Genomic DNA, 20,632 nt, shown 5'->3' on the forward strand with positions numbered 1-20,632 from the left:
TTAGGATTTGGAGGGACTATGGTGTAAGGAGCACCGGACTAGGCGTCCAGTGCACATGACTGTGCGTATGAGTCATGCCCTGCTGCTAATGCTCCCTGTGATCTTACAGAAATCGCTTACCCTCCCAGACCCCAAAATAAGGGAATTAGCTCAACTCCTTCAGTTCAGGAATTCTAATTCTAAGATAAATGTATTTCAAATAGTGTTTATTTTGCTTACCCATAACATGGAATTTATTTCAAAGGCAGGTGGTCCAGGCACTGAAAAATGGTTCCTTGCCTTCCCCCACAATTTCTTTCGATGACACATCTAAACTTATAAATCCCTCTGAAAACCAACGAACTTTGTGTGTTGGGTGTGTTTGAGTAAGATCAAATCAAATCACATCCATGAAATTAAATGTATTTTGAACATACGTAGAATAAAAAGGGCTATTAAAACTTTAAATGACTTAAGTTTAATTAAACTCTAAAAGGATCAGGGAGCACTTAAAAGAGAAGTATTAACTCTGAGCTATATGACGTGCAACATGTCTGATAGCATTTAATTATCATAACGACACGGTAAGTATTTTTTTAAAGATTTCATTTATTTGAGAGGGAGAGAGAGAGAGAGAGAAAGAGCATGAGCAGGGGAAGGGGCAGAGGAAGAGGGAGAACCAGACTCCTCACTGAGCAGGGATCCTGACGCGGGGCTTGATCCCAGGACCCTGAGATCATGACCTGAGCCGAAGGCGGACGCTCAACTGACTGAGCCATCCAGGCACCCCACGACATGGTAAGTATTAACCCCCTTTTACGGATATGAAAACAGAGACTCAAAGATGATCAATAATTTGCTCAAGGACACAGACTTAATAAGGGCAGAATTGAGATTCAAAGTCAGGGTTCCAGACTCCAAGTCCAGAGCTTTCTACCTTATCACAGATGCATCAAGAACCTAGCACCAGCAAACCTGCTCTGATGAGTCACTAAGAAGAGTATGGAAGCTCTTGAGAAAGACCACCTTGTTGCTTCTACAGAACCCATGCCTCCAGAGAAGGAAGAGATACCCAGAAGGACTGGAGAGTACAGAGAAGACCTTGAGATTTGATAAGAGCCTGCCAACTCTCACACCATACAAAGGGGCAGATGTCTCAACCTGACTTCCGGTGGAGTTATGCCATGGCCTAACAGATTCATTGGGCCCTACTCTGCAGAAGAGTTACACGTGGCCCTATCCCATTTCAGCATTTTTCAGGTCTAGACACAACCAAAAATTCCCATTGGAGGAGAGAAACATGAAAAGAGAGACATATTTGTTGTATGATAAAGTGGTCAAGTGATGAAATCCCAGTGGTGAAGCTGACAGAAGAAGAATCCCTCCTTCTCTGGGGTGGGTAAAGACAGCTGGTTGGGCTGGCCTTGCCCCTTGACCACATCAGCTGCAGTGACCACCTGGGACCATCTTTGAGGTAACTACTGCCTCTTATTTACCCATTCTCAGGGGGGTATGTGCTTGAACACAAACTCACTTGAACACAAAACACTTGTGCCCCTCAAAGCCAGTCCTTTAAGCATGGGATGGGAAAAGTGTAATTTTTGCAGTAGTATATAATAGCAGTTGTGAATTCAAATGGGCCGCCAGTGGAACACAATGGCTGAATGAAGCTAACACAACTGAGCTCTGCATCTGGACAAAGGAGCAATGGTCATGCTGGCTGCTGGGCCACCCTCACCTAGAGGATCACATTTTCATCTTCTACAACTTGGGTAACAGCTAGACTTTTTCAGGGTCCATGAGTCTTTGTTCAATATCAGGGCCAATGCTGCCCTTAGTTGCCAAAGAATTATCCAATGTGGAGAAATGAAGTGTATAGTCTTCATTGGTGCCGTGCTGTAGGTAGAGCCCGGGATTTAGAGTCAGAACACCTGCATTTGAGTCCCTGCTCTGGTAATTACGGACTGTATGATCCCGGGAAACTTATCCTCTCTGGACCTCTCTGTCTTGATAGGCAAATGGGGAGAATAAAATATTCACCTCATGAGCTAGTTATGAGGATTAATTACACTAACGTGCATGGAAGTACTTCATTGCTGTCAAGTGCCAAATAAATGTTATTTATTATTATAATCATCTTCCCTCCAAAAAGTTTTTTTTTTCCCTTTTGAGTTATGAATCATTGCGCCATGCCATGATGGATTTCTAGGGACTGACATCACATGAAACAAGAACTGGGAGGAACTGGCTAAGATAAATAATCGCCTTAATTGCACCTGCTATGAGTATTAGCAATGAATGCCAAGGCTCATTGGGCAGAACTTTCCTTGGCAAGGATTAACAGACAAACTGCTCTCTTGAGTTAACAAGCCTCACCATCCTTTCCTGTCACCAGCCCTGCATTCCTAGAAAGAACACAGTGAAACTTGCAGTTTTTGCTTTTGTTTTTCACTTAATTTTTAATTTCAGGGAGCCATCATATTTTACTTTTGATCTAAAGCAGACAGTGGACTCTGTTGGTGTATCATTTTCCTACCTTTTCAGAATGAGGCACAAATGATTACACACAAGAGAAAACAATGGAAAACAGACTTACAAATCCTGCACAGTGTTCACAGAAGGTTGGCTTGAGATAGGTCATCTCCTGAAAATTATGGACAAATCCTGGTCCCATTTTACAGTGTAACTGGGACTTAGCTCGCAGGAAGTAAGCCATCATTTCATCTTTACTAATGAGGCCATCCCTGTGAAGAGAATCAGAAAAGGGAGGGATCTTTGAAGACCATGTTGCTAAGTGGCTGACACACTGTAATCACCCAACTCCCCAAACCTTTGTGGCCAAAAGCAGGTGGAGAGTGTTTACTTCTCTGTTCTTTCTGAAAGGAGAGGACCTCAAAGGACAGCATTTAGTGCCAAAGGCTTTCTTAGTAAGCAGAAAATATGTATGTGTATCCTGTGCACTGTAGCACAGAAAGTCTCCTTTATTACCAAATGGTAGCTTCCAGAAGAACATCTCCTTTCTAGCCCATCCCTAGCAATAGGGTGTGCAAGAACCAGGCTGCTGGAGAAAGGCAGAAAACCATAATAACTGGGCCCACCATTTTAAAATTCATTCAGCCTGATGTCATCCAGGCCATTGCTGTTGGTAATCTTTCCTTCATGTCTTACTGGCTTATAGACCATTTGCTAGAGCGAATCTTCCAGATTTTCTTCATACAGAACCTCTGGATGCCCCCACCAGCACACATCCAGACTTCTTGTTTACCAAGAAGATCAAATCCACTTGAAGTAGGTGATCTTCATACTGCCTTCTCTCCGCATCGGCATGTGCTGGAGACCACACACTTCTGTGCCAGTTCAGAATTCCCTTGTATCTCGTCTGTCCTCTCTTGGGTCCTCCTGTCTCTGAGGAAGTCATGCTTCCATCCCCCACACTGCAGTCTCCCAGGACACAGCTCCTTCCAGGTTCCGCTGCGTTCTTCACCCACTCCTTCCTCTGTGTAAAAATACACTCGCAACTTCCCCGCCTGGAAAATGTCTTTATTCAACCTTGCTTCCATCCCTGGCACCTGTCTTTTCTCTCTTCCTTTTCTTACTCCCAAAGTTTTCAAAAAGAATATTCTTTAGAGGGGTTTTGTTTTTGTTTTTGTCCATTTCCTTCATATAACCAGGCTTCTAACCCTACCGTTCTGTTGAAACTGTCACAATGACATCCTCAGTGGCCTTTTCTCACTTCTTCTTTTTTTCAAGATTTTACTTACTTATTTACTTAACTTACTTACTTACTTACTTATTTATTTATATATTTATTTATTTAACAGGGGGGAGAAAGAGACAGCACACGCAGGGGGAGCAGCAGAGGGAGAGGGAGAAGCAGGCTCACCGCTGAGCAGGGAGCCCCATGTGGGGCTCCATCCCAGGACCCTGAGATCATGACCTGAGCCGAAGGCAGATGTTCAACCGACTGAGTCACCCAGGTGCCCCCTTTTCTCACTTCTTGAGGTTGTCAACCTCTTGGATGCATGAGACATGCAGACATGTTTTTTCCTTTTTGACACTCCCTCCTCCACATACCCCTGTGATTCCACACAGCCCCGGGTTCTCTCCCACCTCCCATGCTCCTCCTTCTCTGGCTCTCCTGCAGGATCTACTTCTTCCTTTCAGCTGCATGCGGGGGGAGAGCTGCAGTCCTCAGGCCCTAAGCTCATGTTCCTCTCAACTTTCCCACCAGAATTTGCTCGCATGCCCGGGACTCCAGCTTGCACGGCTGGGCTAAAGACCTAGCAATCAATATCTCTGAAACTGTTCTCCTGAATCGTGGTACTGTAGCTACAGCTTGCTAGAATCTCCTCCTGGATGTTCTACTCACCTCTCAAAATCAACATATCTCAGCTTGCCTGACAAAAATCATGTAAACTATGAATATTTCAAACCTTCATTTTTAGAAAGAAACGTATATATCTTTTCTGAAACAGTGTCAGGTCCATCTAAAGAACCAGCAGAAAAAGAAATGAAGAGCAGGAAGTGATTTTAAGTTCCTGTCCTTCCTATTTGTCATGGACAGAAACAAACTAAGGAAAGTGGGTAGTTAGCAGGTAACTTAAATTTTATTTTGTAAAAGAAGGTTATGTTTCTAATAATGTATTTTTAAAATATTTTTTGTTCTAGACATACAATGAAGATGAATTAAGGTTTTAAAATGTTATGATAAAATATCAAGGCCTTTCTTGGTGTATTGAATTACTTACAGATTTAATTTTTTTAAAATACACCAACAAAAATCTTAACGGATTTTAAAGTGGTATAATTTAGACATTTCACCAATATAAAATCTAGCACCTCATTACAGATGATTTTTAAAATAGGAACTAATCTCACAGAATTAAAAATTAAGCAGTCAAATTACTAATGCCGGTGTTTCTCTGCAATTTATTTATTTATTTATTTATTTATTTATTTATTTATTTATTTATCATTGTTTTCTAATGAGCTGGATCTTAGTCTCTAAAGTTATCTAATTTTCCAGGAATCATTTGAAGCTGAAGAGAAATATATTTTTACTTCATTTATCAAAACAACCTTTGAGCTAGCAAAGAGAGAAACAAAGCAAGGACATTTCTTGGCTATCTATGTAGATATCACCTGCTCTTCTGAAGACTGTAAGTAGTTTAAAATAATTCTACTTCCTTGGTGAATTTTAGTCTTGCCCTCAGGTCCACTGACGCTGAGGACTCTTACCAGCCGAGGTGTAACTATATTTCTCCTCTACTCTTTTTGATGGAGGTTTTGGGGATGATGAAATAGCTAAGCAGAAGTAATGTGGGGAATGGAGAATCGGGCTCATTTGCAAATGGGCACTCGGACTCAACACCGATGGTGTAGACTGCCCTGCGATTTCATCCAACACGTCATGCTTGTGGACACCAAGACAAAAACAGCAAAACATGAGACTTGTTTTATCAATGAGCGAGGATTGAAGCTGTCAGGATGTACATTAAAGGTATCCCTGTTCTCCTCTGACACTAATTTTCTGCTTCAGGACAGTTGCACTAAAATAGAACAAAATTCAGGGGCGCCTGGGTAGCGCAGTCGCTAAGCGTCTGCCTTCGGCTCAGGGCGTGATCCCGGCGTTCTGGGATTGAGCCCCACATCGGCCTCCTCCGCTGGGAGCCTGCTTCTTCCTCTCCCACTTCCCTGCTGTGTTCCCTCTCTCGCTGGCTGTCTCTCTGTCACATAAATAAATAAAATCTTTAAAAAAAATAATAGAACAAAATTCAAACTTACTGGTCTTTGTCCAGCACACAGAAGGAATCCAAAAAGGGAAAATTGGCAGCTATACTTTCAAAGTCCTCTTGCGAGATGTACCCATCATGGTCATGGTCATAGTTTCTAAACACAGACTGCAAAGGAAAGACAAATATTTATGGAATAACTATTTATGAGTCAGGCTCTGAACTTGTTATTAGGAAAGCAGTGATAACTGGCATATTATTCTACCAAGGAGCTTAGAATGCAGTGGGAGATAATGAAATCAAGAGGTCTTTATGGTATAAGAAAATAGGTGCAATGCTGTGGATAAAAACAGGGTGCCATGGGGGGGGGGGAGGGGAGATGGGAGATTTTCAAAGGTTTCCCAAAGAAAGTGAGGTCTAAACTGAGACCTCAGTTTTCATAAGAGTTAAGCTTAGTGAATTCACAAATGCCAATAACGTACCTATAGAAAATGAAGTTTTAAATGTTAAATCATCAAAAAATTAAAATATACTTTTAATGCAATTCCAGTCAGAATTCTAGTGAGAATTTGTTTTAAATGAACAAATGGATTCTAAAGTTCAAATAGAAGTGAACATGTTGAGAACAGCCTAAAATTGTTTAAGATGAGAAGTAATGAGGGAGAATGTATCCTCATTACATTACGAGCAAAACAACATGGTACTGTAGCTTACTACAGACAGCAGAATCTGGAAATAGATCTATGTATATACAGGAATTTAGAAAATCAAAAAGTATCTTTTCAAATCCACTGGTTAATTAAAAATTATCCAATAATTGCTGTTGAGCTAAATGGCTAATAATCTTACAAAATCAACTGCCCCTAAACTAAATTCTAGATGCATTAAATATTTTAATGTAAAAAATAAAGCTATAAAAGTATGAAAGGTAAACAGATAAAAATATTTTTTATGTTTTGTGATCTTTGAGTGGGAAAGGCCTTTCTTACCATGACATCAAAGTCAGCAGCTATAAATGAAAACATTTTATTACATAAAATGTAAAATATCTGAATCAAAAAAGCCCAGCTGACTGACAAATTTAAAGGTAAATGACAGAGAAGATTATTTGCAATATGCATGAGAGCAAAGACATAAAAGGAAAACGGGAGATCACCAAAGTAAAAATACAAAGGTCAGTACATTCATGGAAAATGTTCGATTCTCCTAATAATTATAGAAATGCAAAGAAAACTTTTTTTAACCTCTCAGATAGGAAAACAGTAAGATAATTGGTAATGTCGTAAGGTATGAGAAAATAGGCACTCTCCTATTAGTTGATGAAGTCAATAGCCACAGTCTTTCTGGAGGACAGTCTGCTTACTCTCTGACCTAGCAGTTCTACTTAGGGGAATCTATTCCAGGAAAATATTGAACAGTGTTACTCACAGGCATACGTGGGTGTGAGTGTGTTTATGTGGGGAATCAAGTCATAAAACATCATTTACAAATTATCAGTGTTTATCCCTAGAGACCAGAATTCCCAAGGCCTAAAAGTAAAATTTGGATTCTCTATACTTTATTAAAAGTTTGCATATTTACAATGATTCCTTTCTTTATAATCAGAGAAAAATAAAAAGAGTCTTCCACTGCCCTCTGCTAAATCGGGTTTTCAACAAGTTTGTTAAGTTCTCCCCAGAAACACATGTATGCAAGCAGATTGTAGTAAGTTTTTCTCCCTTTTCCCAATAGTTTCTGTCTATTCTATTTTATCCATATTGCCCTATGTTGCAAGCTGCTTCAGGAGTAGTTTGGGAGATGACCAAGGTATAAATGAACAAATGACTTAATTAAAAATATGACTATTTAGCACCCATTGTAAGTTTATTTATAGGGTAATTGAGTTGTGCAAAATCATAAAGCATTACCTTTTTTTTGCAAGTCCCAATATCAATATTTATCTACAATCAAAATTGCTTAAAATTGACCATCAGAGTTCTTACTATTTATAGTCTAATATCCATATTTATGTTGAAAGTACAATCTTCTTGTAGAATAAAATTTAGTAGGCAAATTTCATAATAAAATCCAGTTTTTCATTTGATTGAGCCAAAAGTAGGCAATTTATCCAAACCTGGCCAACCTTCCCCCTGAAACTGGAATTGGAGAGAAAATAGGAGAGATGGCATAAGGGAGGAGAGAGGAAGAGAAAGAGGAAAGGGAAGAGGGCAAAACAGACTCCCCAAATGGAGCAAAGAAAGTCTTTCAGCAGATAATGGAATGAGTATTCTGAGAAAAGAGTAGGAGAGAGAATCATTCTGTCTTTCGTTTCCTGGTTCCAGACCTTCCTACGCTGCAGCTCTGTCCTGACTGGATTCCTTCCTCCCCTTCCTTGGCTCCAAGTTGGGTCTGTGACCACAACATTAACACATGGCCTCCACTGGACCTTATGCTTTTCAACCCCCTCCTTCATTCTTTCTGACTTTTTCTTGCTGCCTCACATGCTCCACAGAACTTTTCTTCCAGTGCACCATAGGTCCCTGGATGACTCAAGATGTAGAACTTTCTTTTTCTTCAAACATCCATCCCCAGCAAAAAGTTCATTTTATCCTATTACATCATACTCAGCCATTAAAGCAGATGTTTAATCAGGGGTCATAGTTTTTAGTGCCAGATATGTTTCCATTTTCCCCACATTGGCACTTCTACTCTTCTTTTTCTTTTACTTTTTAAGATTTCATTTATTTATTTTGAGAGAGAGAGAGAGCACATGATTGGGGCATGGGGAGGGGCAGGGGGAAAGGGAGAAGCAGACTCCCCGCTGAGCAGGGAGCAGATGGGGGGCCGGTGGGGGAGGGTTCCAACCCAGGACCTGGAATCATGACCTAAGCCCAAGGCAGAGGTCATTAACTGCCTGAGCCATCCAGGCACCCCTCTACTCTTCTTTCTTTTTCTTTTTTTTTTTTTTTTTAAGATTTTATTTATTAATTTGACAGAGAGAGACAGCCAGCGAGAGAGAGGGAACACAAGCAGGGGGAGTGGGAGAGGAAGAAGCAGGCTCCCAGCGGAGGAGCCTGATGTGGGGCTTGATCCCAGAATGCCGGGATCACGCCCTTAGCCGAAGGCAGATGCTTAACGACTGCACCACCCAGGTGCCCTTCTACTTTTCTTTCTATGTGGAAAACTCTGATAGAGACTTTCCCATCATTAAGTGTTGTTTCTGACCTCAATGGCATTGTGCTGCTGTGTCACAGACCTCCAATATATACAGCAAGAGCAACGATGCAACCTACAGGATCTTTTCCTACCCTCAGGCAATCAATTTATTGGGCATTTAATTGTGACCCAGATAGGTTTTTCATGAGTAGATTCTAATCCCCAAACAGCCCCTCAAGTTGCAGGGGCAACAGGGGAGGTGTCAAATGCTATGGAAAGAGAGTCAGAAGTAGCCGAGAGTATTTGGGCAAATGAGAACAGAATGACAAGAAGGAGAAAGGGGGCCTTTCTGGGATACTCTCCCCCAGAGGCCAATGCCAAGTACAGCTCAGTGTCTGCTAAATTTCTCCTACCCACCAGAGGGCTGTTTTCATTGCTGATTCTTGGGCAACGATAGAATATTCTGGAAAGAGAAAGGGGCCTTCTGGTGCTCTATCTCCACTCTCCCAACCACTTACCTCAACTAATTTCCTTATGTGCTTGTTGATGACTGTGGGGTCTGGCTTCGGCATCACTCCTGATGCCCACTCCAGGGGCACCATGGGCTTCGTGGGCGTCGTAGGGGAGGTAGGCTGCTGACAGAGAAAACACATCTTTCAACTTTATCTGAGGCCTTGAGCAATTAGGGGACACTGAGAAAGACGTATACATTCTATAAATTAGTTATACCAGTAAAAACTTACATATATGTAGCACTTAAATGTTCTGAAAACAAACATCTTTGGTCAATGGAATTTAATCTGTGACTAAATACACGTGTGGATAGTGCATTTTGTTTAGCAGTAGCCTAGATTCCCTTATTTTAAATGGAAAAAAAGATAATGCTCTCCCAGCCCGCCCAAAAATTCTATCCAAGTTTCCCAAATATTATTAAAACATCCTTAAAACCTACATAATACCCCACACAGATTTTTGTATAATATAAAATATATAAAACACCAGTTGTCTAATTCTTTAATACCTGGTGTTGGTGATAAATTAGATGTGTGCAGTAAATGGGCCATGAGAAAGGCCAAGTTTATGTCCTCAAGCTGGCATCTCTCTCAGTAAGCTTAATCACTTCTCACTGTTAGGCTAATTAGGGCTTTCTAGCCTCTTTGGTGAATTTGCTTTCTCTGTATGTTTTTCCACATTCCTGCAAGACATTTTCACTAGATAACGTGGAGAAGATGGTGGTGACAATGCGTAACATGTTCACACAACACAAGGGAAAAACACAATCCTATCAGGAGACCAGCCAAGAGGCTGTGCACCTTATCCCTCTCCCCGGGACCCTCAAGTAATGTAAATATCTTTGCCGGTGCATGCGTGCAAACCCGTATTGGCAGGTTTTTATTTGATATTGAACTGGGGCTAAACATGTTTGCAAGAGGAATTGAAGAGTAACTGTACAGGATTGAAGCCCCTCGCAATGTTGTGAGGTGGGTGAGACAGCAGGACCAAAAATAACCTGCTGTCTGGATATGATCACCAAAACATAGACTCACTCACACACACATCGTCCACTTCATGTCCCGTTCTATCAAGTTTTTCCTTTTGTTCATCTGATGAAGGATAAACCCATGGTTCCCAAACTGTATAACAACGTGCCCCATCTGGAACATGGCAGTGGACTCACAGAGGTACCAAAAGATATTTCAAACTCCCAAGGGAAATACAGCAGTATTCCATATTTGTCAGTCACCATGTGAATTACCAGCTTGAAGGAGTTCACAGTTCCCCTATTATATCCTGCTACATTTCTTTCAACGCTATCATATCTTTCCAAAGCAAAAAATCAATGCGGAACAAGAAAAAAGGTGGCTGTATTCAATCTGATTCCAAGATTTAAGAAATTGCTCCATGCCTAACGGGCACACACATCCATTAGTATGTAATTGTGGTTATTTAAGAATGAAATTATATTATTTTTATTTCAACACGTGTTATTTTTTCAAGTGGGTTCTACATTGCTAGAACATTAATATACATTAAGTTGTTTGGGCCTAACTCTCCTGTAAGTGGAATTGTGAGGTATTTCTTTTGACCTAGAGGTAGTGTGAAAAAACTGAGACACAAAGTAAAACACAAAGAACTAGTGAGACACGCAGGGTGCGCTGTGCAGGGCAGAGGTTCACAGTGGGACTGTGTGAGGTCCACCAGCACCAACGGTAAACACCCTGAGTTCCAGGCTCTCACTACTATCATCCTGACAGGAGCTTGTTCTCTGGAGTCAGCATATGTCAAACCTAAACACAAAACAGGATGACAAGAGACAGAAAGGGATTGTGGAAATGTGTTTTCATAGATTCAGAAGATTTTAGCCCTTGGAAGGGGTTTCGAAAGCTTCTGCTTTTATAAAAGATAAAAAAGACGACGTTGGATGGAAATGTCTCCTACAACTGGCAAAAACTTATCTTGAAAATAAACTAAAACAAATGTAAAGAGCACCAATCAGGCAAGTGTGCTACCATGGTCATTCCTACCATGTTCTTGATACAAGCAGTGGCAGGAAAATGATGGCAGTGTCACGTGGTAGAAAAAGCACAGGCGTTGAAGACAGACAGGCCCGACCTGCCTCCCAGTTCTCCCACATACTGGCTGTGCACTCCCTGTGAGATGCCTGTCCTCACCAGACTTAATTTCCTTAAGAGTTAGTGAGATAATGATGCCCCATCAGGAGCCCAACAACCAACCGGTAGCAGGAAGGTAGAGGAAGGCGTGGGGAAGTGGAAATGCCAGGTGCACATGTAACGGCTTGCCACCCCGCAATCAGTTTCTTCACACCAAAGCTAAGGAATGAGAGACGAGCTCATGAATTCCTTTTTTCTAATAACTTCACCTTTCTCTCCAGCTTAGGCATGCTAACTTTGCAGAGTCTAGTCCTCATTCTTTCCTTTGGCCTATGTCTCCCTACATGGGGCTGTTCTTCTGCGCGCAGGAGACGGGCCTCTGGGGACTGGTGGGGAGGTGATCATGCTGATGCAACCACCACACTCATGAGTGTAAGAACAGATGCTACCAGGTCGACCAACTCAGACTCAAGTGTGTACCCTCCCAGCACCTCACAGTCATTCTGCCTCTTTCGGGCTGATGCTTCAGAATCAGAATAGAGGGTCACACTTAAGAGGGTCCACGTCTCTGGCAACATGCCACAGAACTCAACTGGTAAGAAGGTAAGGCATGAGGCCTTTATCAGAAACCTGATCTCAGGATATGAGTCTGAGAAGCCAACGTAGACAGTTTTTCCTTCAACATGCAAACCTCATCCTCACTGTAAATTTCAAATTCGCCCAGGTATTTTTTTTTTTTTTAGCACAAAACATATCTGAGGTACAGTCCACTTGCTAAAACTAATGACCAGTGTACATTCAGTAATGCAATTTCCTCAATTTCAGCATAGAATGTTTCTTTACTAAGAGTCAGCCATTAACTGAAACACGATCCAATGTGATACTGAAATTCTTTTTTTTTTTTAAGATTTTATTTATTTATTTGACAGAGACAGCCAGCGAGAGAGGGAACACAAGCAGGGGGAGTGGGAGAGGAAGAAGCAGGCTCCTAGCGGAGGAGCCTGATGTGGGACTCGATCCCAGAACGCTGGGATCACGCCCTGAGCCGAAGGCAGACGCTTAATGACTGTGCCACCCAGGCGCCCCGTGACACTGAAATTCTGAGCTGAGTCGATCATTAGCAGAGAAATTCTTGAATTATGATCAGGGTCTTCAAAATTTATTAAACTTAATTTTATGCTGAATGGGATTTTATACTGAAGAGTCTAAATGCCCTTTAACATTAAGATGAGTTCTTTTGTTGGGAGGAGGGCCTATATGTACACAAGTTCTCAGATGGGACACAACACATAGAAGATAAACAATAAAACACGGTGAGAATAACCTTCTTCCTTATTAGCCTCTGATATGAAGAAATAATCCTCAAACTGTCAGGGCTCAGCTGTTCCATGGGCAAAATGGAATAATATAGATTTTTAAAATTGTTCAATCTTCAGATCACAAAGCATCACTGTAACAGGCAGTTATGAAAAATGACAGACAATGGTGTCTGGCACTGATCATTAGAGAGAAAACACCACCTACCGATTTAGAATTTCTAGGCTCCAGCACCAGCGACAGTTTGTAAATGTCGTCTTCTGTGTGGTAGAGGTCCAGAGAAAGCTATGACAATTAGAAGGGATAAAGGATGATGTTGAATCACATTTATTTATTTACAATGCTGAAATATTTTTCAAACTCAATGTGTAAGTTCAATGTCTAATAATCTGAGAAAATGCAGAACATTCAAAAGATAGCATGTAGAGGTATGAACTTTTCAAAGAAACAGTGAAACCTAGTATGGCCATCAGCCTCCTATGAGTTACGTCAGATGTGTTTACACCAACAAAAGGCAACACTCTCAACGCGATTGTTCAGAGAAGTGGCATAACCAGCAGAGGGAGAGGTTCTGGAGTCGGGTGGGGGGCGCTGAGTTCAAGTGCTGAGCCTGCCACTGCTTAGCCCTGTCACCTTGAGCCAGTTATATCTTCTTTGATACTCAGTTTCCACATCTATAAAATGGAAATGATCATAGCAGTTCCTACTGAATTGCATTTTGATCAGCATCAAATGGAATACTTCATATGAAGCAATACACAGGGGTCGTAGAACACAGTGATATGTCAAGAAAGGTTATTTGGTGTTGCAGCTGTTACTACTGATATTATTATTATGTGTGGGGTTCGCTGAAGACAGAAATGATCAGGACGGAGTCACAGAGGAACTTGTGAACTAGAACCTAACTGGGAGGTCTTGGGCAAAGAAGGAGTGAAAGATCAGGGCAAGCAAGGATAACAACTTAGACCAAGATTGAAGAGTATGGATAAAATCAGTAAAGCTTAAAATGTATGGTCCCATTCACCTAAAATAGAAGTCATGAGACTTCACATAAGCCTGGATGAGTCCTACCCACACCCTTCAATGTTAAGATAGATACCTGAGGAATCGCATTATTTTATCAGCAGTGAATGTAACCAGGTGCCCTGTCCTTTCTTTGACCATTTAGGCATGAAACATTTCCTTTAACATATTTGTTCTAAAAATAAAAGACTTTATGTGTATGGGTGTGGAGTGAGGGAGAAGAGCTAGGAGGAGGAAGTGGGAGAAAACTCAGAGGCAGAGGACATCTTTCAGGACTTATCTTTTTATTCTCATTTAAAAAAAGTTGGAATTAAAGGATGTCAGTTTTTAATTAATCATTCATTCATTCAACATGTATTTATTGATCATCTAATATGTGCCCAGGACCATTCTAATCACTATTCCAGCTACTAAATACAACATTTAAATTAAGGATTTCATACATTGGGTCATATATTGCTTTACCTAGACCTTGTCACCTAGAGATTTTTTTCTAAACACAGTAAAATTGACTTTGTTATAAAATTGCCCTAGCATCATTTCAGATCTTGAAAATCCTGTTCACAAAAAATGGACACTTTATCCACCTTCCCCTAAACAGCAGTCACTCCTACTTCCAAGGGCTCTGCCTTTTTGCAGGAGAGGAACCATCCCCATATCACAAACCAATGCCTCTAAGAGCCAGCCCATTACATAAAAGAATGAAGTGGGATGCAGGAAAGAAATCTTTTGGTAAAAACATTGGTATAATATGTCTTATTTGGAAAAAACATCCTCACAGATGTAATGGGGACCTGTCTTCTAAGCTTAACAATAACAAAAATTTGTGATAAGTGGAATCTGACCCTGGATCTCTGGAGAGTTGTGGTCCCTGATGAATGGGAGACAACCACTGCTCAGCCAAGGCAAATTGTTGTCAGCCTGACAAGAGCCATATCTTCTCATTTCTCAAAAGAAGCCAGAAATATGTAGTTTTATATGAAATATCTCAATTATTAAATACTGGCAACTAATTTAAAACTTTTCTGATTCCACGTGGGCCAAATAAAACCCATCTGCCATAGGGAGTTGCCCACCATTTTGTAAATTCCACAATGGAAAACTCTACTTGTTTCTAAGCCTCAAGAAAGCAGGCAGTGCATCCGTCTTTTCTGACTCTGTAATCCCAGCTACAGCTTGCTGCCTCGCACTGTGAATGCTACATAAACAGAGAGAAAATCAAGTGACTTCCTTCTTCTGAATTCCTTGTTACCAGGAGTTATTCTGGACTTTGATAAGCATGTTCCTGTCCTCCTGATGAGGCCTCTAATGACTGGCACTGGCATCTGCTGGAGAAGGGATGACAAGAGTGCTAGAACATCTGAGCAGAAATCCAAATAAGCACACACTAAGTAGGGGAGATGCTCTTTCAAAAGACACAGAACATCCTTGAGTATTTTCATATATCACGTGTACAGATACCGGGTCCTATGATGGAAATATCTTCTCCAAATGTTTGCTCTCTATTAGTGGTGCTGTGAACCTGAGCAAGTCATTAACCTTCTTGGGTCTCAGCCTCCTGATCTATAAAATGGGAGGCATAGATAACAGCTCCCTCGCAGGACTACCGTGAAGATTAAATGAGCTAACATGTATCCAGCAGGGTTTGTTTAGCAGGCCATACAGATGGGCACTGCAGGGTGTGCCTCCCAGTCAAATGCCACTGTGTGCATCAGTGAATTCGAAGCTACCCTGGGTTACTCCTGCCAGCTCTCTGCTTTCCCAGCCATGGTCCTACCTACATGCATTCTCTCATCTCCTCTGGGTTTCATGGCCCTGCGTAAAGTGACCTGTTGTACTGCCTATACACCTGTATTTTATAATTATAGGTAGCTTGTCAATGGAATTTCAGGAATGTTTGCTTGTGTCTAACATATTTTGAGTCTGACTGTTTTTGAAAAATGTCCTGAGTCACTGTTTCAGTTTGCTGCATTTACACCCAAGCCTATCAGCAAAGATGGTTGTAGATTTACTCTGTACATTCAGACCACATTGCCTTGCCTGGAGAATTGTAAAATAAAACACACTCGGTCATCAAACTATCGCCATTCACCATTTTTGCAATTCTTCTTCTTCTTCTTCTTTTTTTTTTTTTTTTGAAACTGTAAAAATACAGGGGGCTTTCCAGTTATTTGCATATACTCAGAATGGTAAAAGTAACTGATAGATCTAAAAATACTATGAAAAGAATCAGATGATTTCGTATACCATGAAGCAAGAAGCATCAGTTTTTAAAACTTCTGGTTCCAGGACTGGGAGGGATCACAATGGAAAATGCCTTCTCTAGATCTTCCCTGAAAAGGGGAACAATCCAAATCACAACAGTTTAGTGCTGGGGTCTTCCTTCCTTCACGTGCACAGTGCTATTCAGGGGTAAGTTCACAATGATAAAAATGGCATCAGAGTCCCTGACTCATAGATTTGGTTCTGTAATTAACTCCTTCTTTAGACGCCCGTGAAAAGAGAGAGGGAGATTATTTAATATTTAGAGATGCAAAATAAAATAAATGTCAGCAATGTTCCCACATTACGGAGTAAATGTCCATCACTGGGGGGGGGGGGAGTGCCCCCACCACTCCACACTGGGATTCAGAAGTTCACCATTTGCAAGCCTTTTGTCCTTTAGAAATCTGTTTCTTCCTTTGTAAAACACAAGGGGCAGGGGTAAAGTTACAGGCTTTGGCCTTCTGGAGGCTAGCTCCTATGGTGTCTGTGAGAACCTACCAAGGAAAGTACGCGGAAGTGCTATGAAAATGCAATCAATTATTACAGGAAGTTCAAACATTGCTATGCAGCCCACTGCATGGAACAGACATTCAGTAGTTGTGGATTCATTTAAGAGTTCTTATTTTCTGTCTTCCAGGGCTCTCTATTGTGAACTGGCTTCCTCACCTGGGGCCATGTTTAGAAGCAAAGAATCACTCTGGGCAAAAACCTGACAGAGTCTTGAGGCAAAAGAATGGCCTCTTCAAAGGCTGCCCTTATGGATGCCTTCACATGCATTTGGGTAGCGTCTGTCAATCAAATGGTTCTAATCCCAACACCTCTGTGCTTAGTGAAATGCCCACCGGGCTCTAGTGAACACCTGATGGGAGTTTCCTCTATCTGCACTGAAGAGATTCATCTGCCTGTGGCCAGGAAGAATGAATGTATATTCCTGTGCACCGAGCCCTCTCCTTGGCTGCGGGGAGGACAGAGGGATGTTGGCTTAAACAGAAACTGGCTTGCTGATCGATGCTCATATGTGGGCTGTGCTATCCTGATGAGCCACTGGGCTGGAACCACAGAATCCGAATGACACCAGGTTCCTTATTCTCAAGGCTCCACCAGTCATTGTATTTAGAATCACAGAAGTTTAGAGCCGGAAGAGATCTCACAAATGAGCCTTTACGAAAAGTCCAAAGTCAAGTCCAGTTAGCTTGGAGACAAAACTAAGTAACTGCACACACACAGCTAAAAGCTAGTTCTCCCACTTAGGATTCTTGCCACTGCAGTACACGAGATAACATTGCTCTTCCTCAATATGGTGCTTGGTGGCTCCTACATTCTCCTTTAACACCCGAGAGAGGGGGAGAATCAAAGAGAGACTGAGTTGGGTCCTCTTTCTTTTTTCTTTCCTTCTCAGAGGGAAAAAAAAAAAAATTCTTCATCTTTATTTCTAGAGGTCAAATTTTCCATTTGCACCCGAAAAATTTCATTCAAAATCCTTTGATACCTCTCTAAATATCTGTCATTACGGTGCTTGTTGCATTCATGACTCAAAACCCATTCCCCTCCTCCATGATTATCTTTTGTGTGGATGAGAAAATGCCCGAGCGTGGGCAGGGCACCTGTTCTGTGACACTCGCCTCCACGTGGTGAGGACAGCCTGGACAGAGACATGGGGAACTCAGGCCGGTCTGCAGACATCACCTGGGCCTGTGGCTTTGCAGTCTGATTGGGGCTGCAACTCTGGTCACTTATTCATAGAAACAGATTTACATGGCAAATGATTAATAAATGCAGGTGCCTGGATTACTGTGAGGGTTTTTTTCCCCCAACAGAGAATGTCTGTGTGTTTACTGTTTGTCATACAAACTCAGCCCCAAGAGATTCATGTTTCTGTGTGCTGGCCACTTCTGCTTTATACTAAGGTGAAGCTGACATTACTACATGCGCTTCAGGGGTTCTCTTCTTTGGTAAACAATTACGTGTTCTAGGAACAGTTTGTGAAAAGGTCTAGGAACCAATACTCTTATTCCAGTGTAATAGTCCTATGGGATTTCAGCTCTTAGAGCTTCAGAAGGGTTATTGTTTTCATTTTCCATGGCCATTAAAAGAAAATAGTCAATTCAGTATTGCAGCCAAGGGTCAGATGCTTCAGTGTTATAAACCCAAACAGGGAAGTTGCTTCTGCATTTGTTAAACAAGGGTGAGAGAATTTGGTTATACCTCTGCCCCTGACATAGCAGCCGCCAAGGGGGAAGGTTTTCTTCTCTACACCTGTTGTGTCTAAATGCACTAGGACCTGGAGACCAGCCACAGATGACAAAAAAATATGAATGCTAGGTGAATGTCTTCTGTCTGACCCACTTCGTTCCTAAATACAGCATTCAATTCATCCGTTGAGCTCCTAAATATGCCAGGTACCCTCAGAGGTGCTGGGGATATGGGATGTGTAGGGCAGGTAAACAGGGGGAAAAATCTATTACAAAGTGATACCTCCTATGGTTAAGAAAGTATAAAGGGCAAGAGCCACACATGTGACAGATGTGTTACTGCTCTGGAGAGGAAGAGAGAATGCTCCAGAAAGACAGAGATTTTGAATTTGAGCTAGTCACAGGGGTGGGTAGGGGAAGGGATTTTCCAAGAAAGTGCAAAGGCCAGGAAGCAGAAGGCAACAATTCACGGTGGAAAGTCCAGTGTTCCTCAAAGGCAAGTGTGATGAGGGATCAGGTGATGACAAAACAGGCGAGATAGACAATGATTCTGGAAGGGCCTCGAATGCCAGGCAGCTTTGGGGAGGTTGGCGGTTTGGGCAGGGAGATGACAGAGGAGGTCCTGACATTACCCCAGGCTTCAGCTACAGTTGCGCAGGGAGGGCAGAGGGAAGCAGATGAGGTGAGGCCATGTAGAGGGAGGTGATGAACTAGACAGGTGTGATGAGGGAGAGTGGGGGGCTGAGCGCGGGAGGGCCTCTCTAAGAGTCTGCATGTGGAGCTATAGGGGTGCCGAGTAGGCTCCTCCAGACAATGGGAAATTTTTCGTCCCAAGATTATAGTCTCAATTCATGCTGCTTAGAGGGCTGGGCTCCCCTCTCCTCACCCACCTCTGCAGATGTCTCCCCGACCACTGGCCCTGCATGCAATCTGATGAATGACTGGCCCGGATGTTCCTGCACCCCCTGTGCAGAGAGGCACGCAAGAGCCCTTAGCCCAAACTCCGGTCCCTTAAACTTACCGTGAGCAGGTTGATGAGATCCATGTTGGGTTCTAAGTGGTGGGAGGCATTCTGCAGGGACACCAGTTCACTCAGGGTCACGGAGAGCTGGTGCATTTTTACAATGTTCACTTTGTTGTCCTCCGTCCAGTCGGGGAAAATGACATGGACCGCAATCAAGTCTTTCAAGTGCACGCCAAGGATGGGGATCTTGAAGCCCTCGCAGTCGGCAAAGGCCCTGCGGTAGCTGCAGTAATTGCCATTGGAGGAGACCAGCTCTGTCATTTCATGCCAGTTCTGGGAACAGATGGAAAAGGAGAGGTTTCAGTCTTCCTTTCGGCCCACCCCCAGGCCCTTCCGCGTGCGGCTAGGACATTCCTCGGCCACTGAGAGAAGTATCGATTGCACCAGCACTGATGCAGGGAAATATTAACCTGGAAAAAGGAAATTAGGAAAATGTGCTAGACCTGGCTAGGAGTGGGACAGCCTGTTCTATTCTACTGTAGAGCAGAAATTCCCAGAGGCCTGCCAGCTAACGATGTTGGAACGTAAAATAGCATCAAATATCTGTAAGTATTTTGCAATTCATGGAAACATAACAGCCCACAAATATAAGCATTATCCTATTAAAATATAGTATGTAGTATATGACAGTGTCCTAGTTCTAAGGAAGTTGCATTCATCGTATTACTTGAAGGTTAATCTGGGACGGGATGGTGTAGGAAGAGCCACACCAAGATGTGAGATAGTTACGGTTTGGGACTCTGCTAACAAGAAGTGTGACCTTGAGCAAGCAACTTCATTTTGAGGGTCCTCAGTTTCCTTTTCTGTAAGAAAGAGGAGTTCAAATAATTTTAGAAGATACAGTGGTGGTTCCAAGCCTCTAAGAACCTCTGCTGAATTCTTACTCTTCACAACATGTAAAATGTGTTTTGCTCTTTACTTGAAACTCAGTACAAAGCTAAAGGAAAATAAGACACTTAGATAACAAGCCCTGTTATCCTTAGAATGCGTGTGTTAGGTCACACAGCTGTGCATGTTGGCTTATATCCTGGGGCTTATTGTTACTTGCCTAAAAGCAACCAGACCTTCCTAACAGACCTCAATTTCCATCAGGCTATATTTCTCCGAGCAGCCCATGTGACTCAGATGGAGCTGTCTCCATTCCTGGGTCCAAGGAAGGGCTCTGCTTTACCATCCTGGTAATTCTATCCCTTTGGTTTGTGATTGGTTCAGGAACACAGACAGAAGCCAATCAGTACATTATATTCCTCTAGCAACTGTTATTGGCCCAGTGGTGAGCATGTGACTTGAGGTGGGCCAATCTGCCTAAAAAAGGTCTTTCCTTCCATGGGGACAGGGCTGAAGAGAGTTTTC

The 20,632-nt window shown here is 42.2% G+C and overlaps 1 protein-coding gene across 3 annotated transcripts in view; it reads right to left on the reverse strand.

Annotated features, from left to right (window-relative positions):
* The window catches only part of RASGRP3 (RAS guanyl releasing protein 3), an 86,887-nt gene that overhangs the window by 9,861 nt on the left and 56,394 nt on the right, over positions 1-20,632 (reverse strand). For 2 of the 3 annotated variants that reach the window (XM_057309043.1, XM_026478758.4), the window contains 5 exons: positions 19,277-19,552; positions 12,983-13,060; positions 9,365-9,481; positions 5,764-5,879; positions 2,576-2,723 (listed from right to left, as the gene is read on the reverse strand). In XM_057309043.1, coding sequence (XP_057165026.1) covers positions 2,576-2,723; positions 5,764-5,879; positions 9,365-9,481; positions 12,983-13,060; positions 19,277-19,552 — 735 coding nt within the window. The remainder of the gene's footprint in view (positions 1-2,575; positions 2,724-5,763; positions 5,880-9,364; positions 9,482-12,982; positions 13,061-19,276; positions 19,553-20,632) is intronic. The other variant, XM_048222592.2, reaches the window with a different exon arrangement.

This window comes from Ursus arctos, unplaced genomic scaffold (assembly GCF_023065955.2).
Source record: "Ursus arctos isolate Adak ecotype North America unplaced genomic scaffold, UrsArc2.0 scaffold_8, whole genome shotgun sequence".
Taxonomy (NCBI): domain Eukaryota; kingdom Metazoa; phylum Chordata; class Mammalia; order Carnivora; family Ursidae; genus Ursus; species Ursus arctos.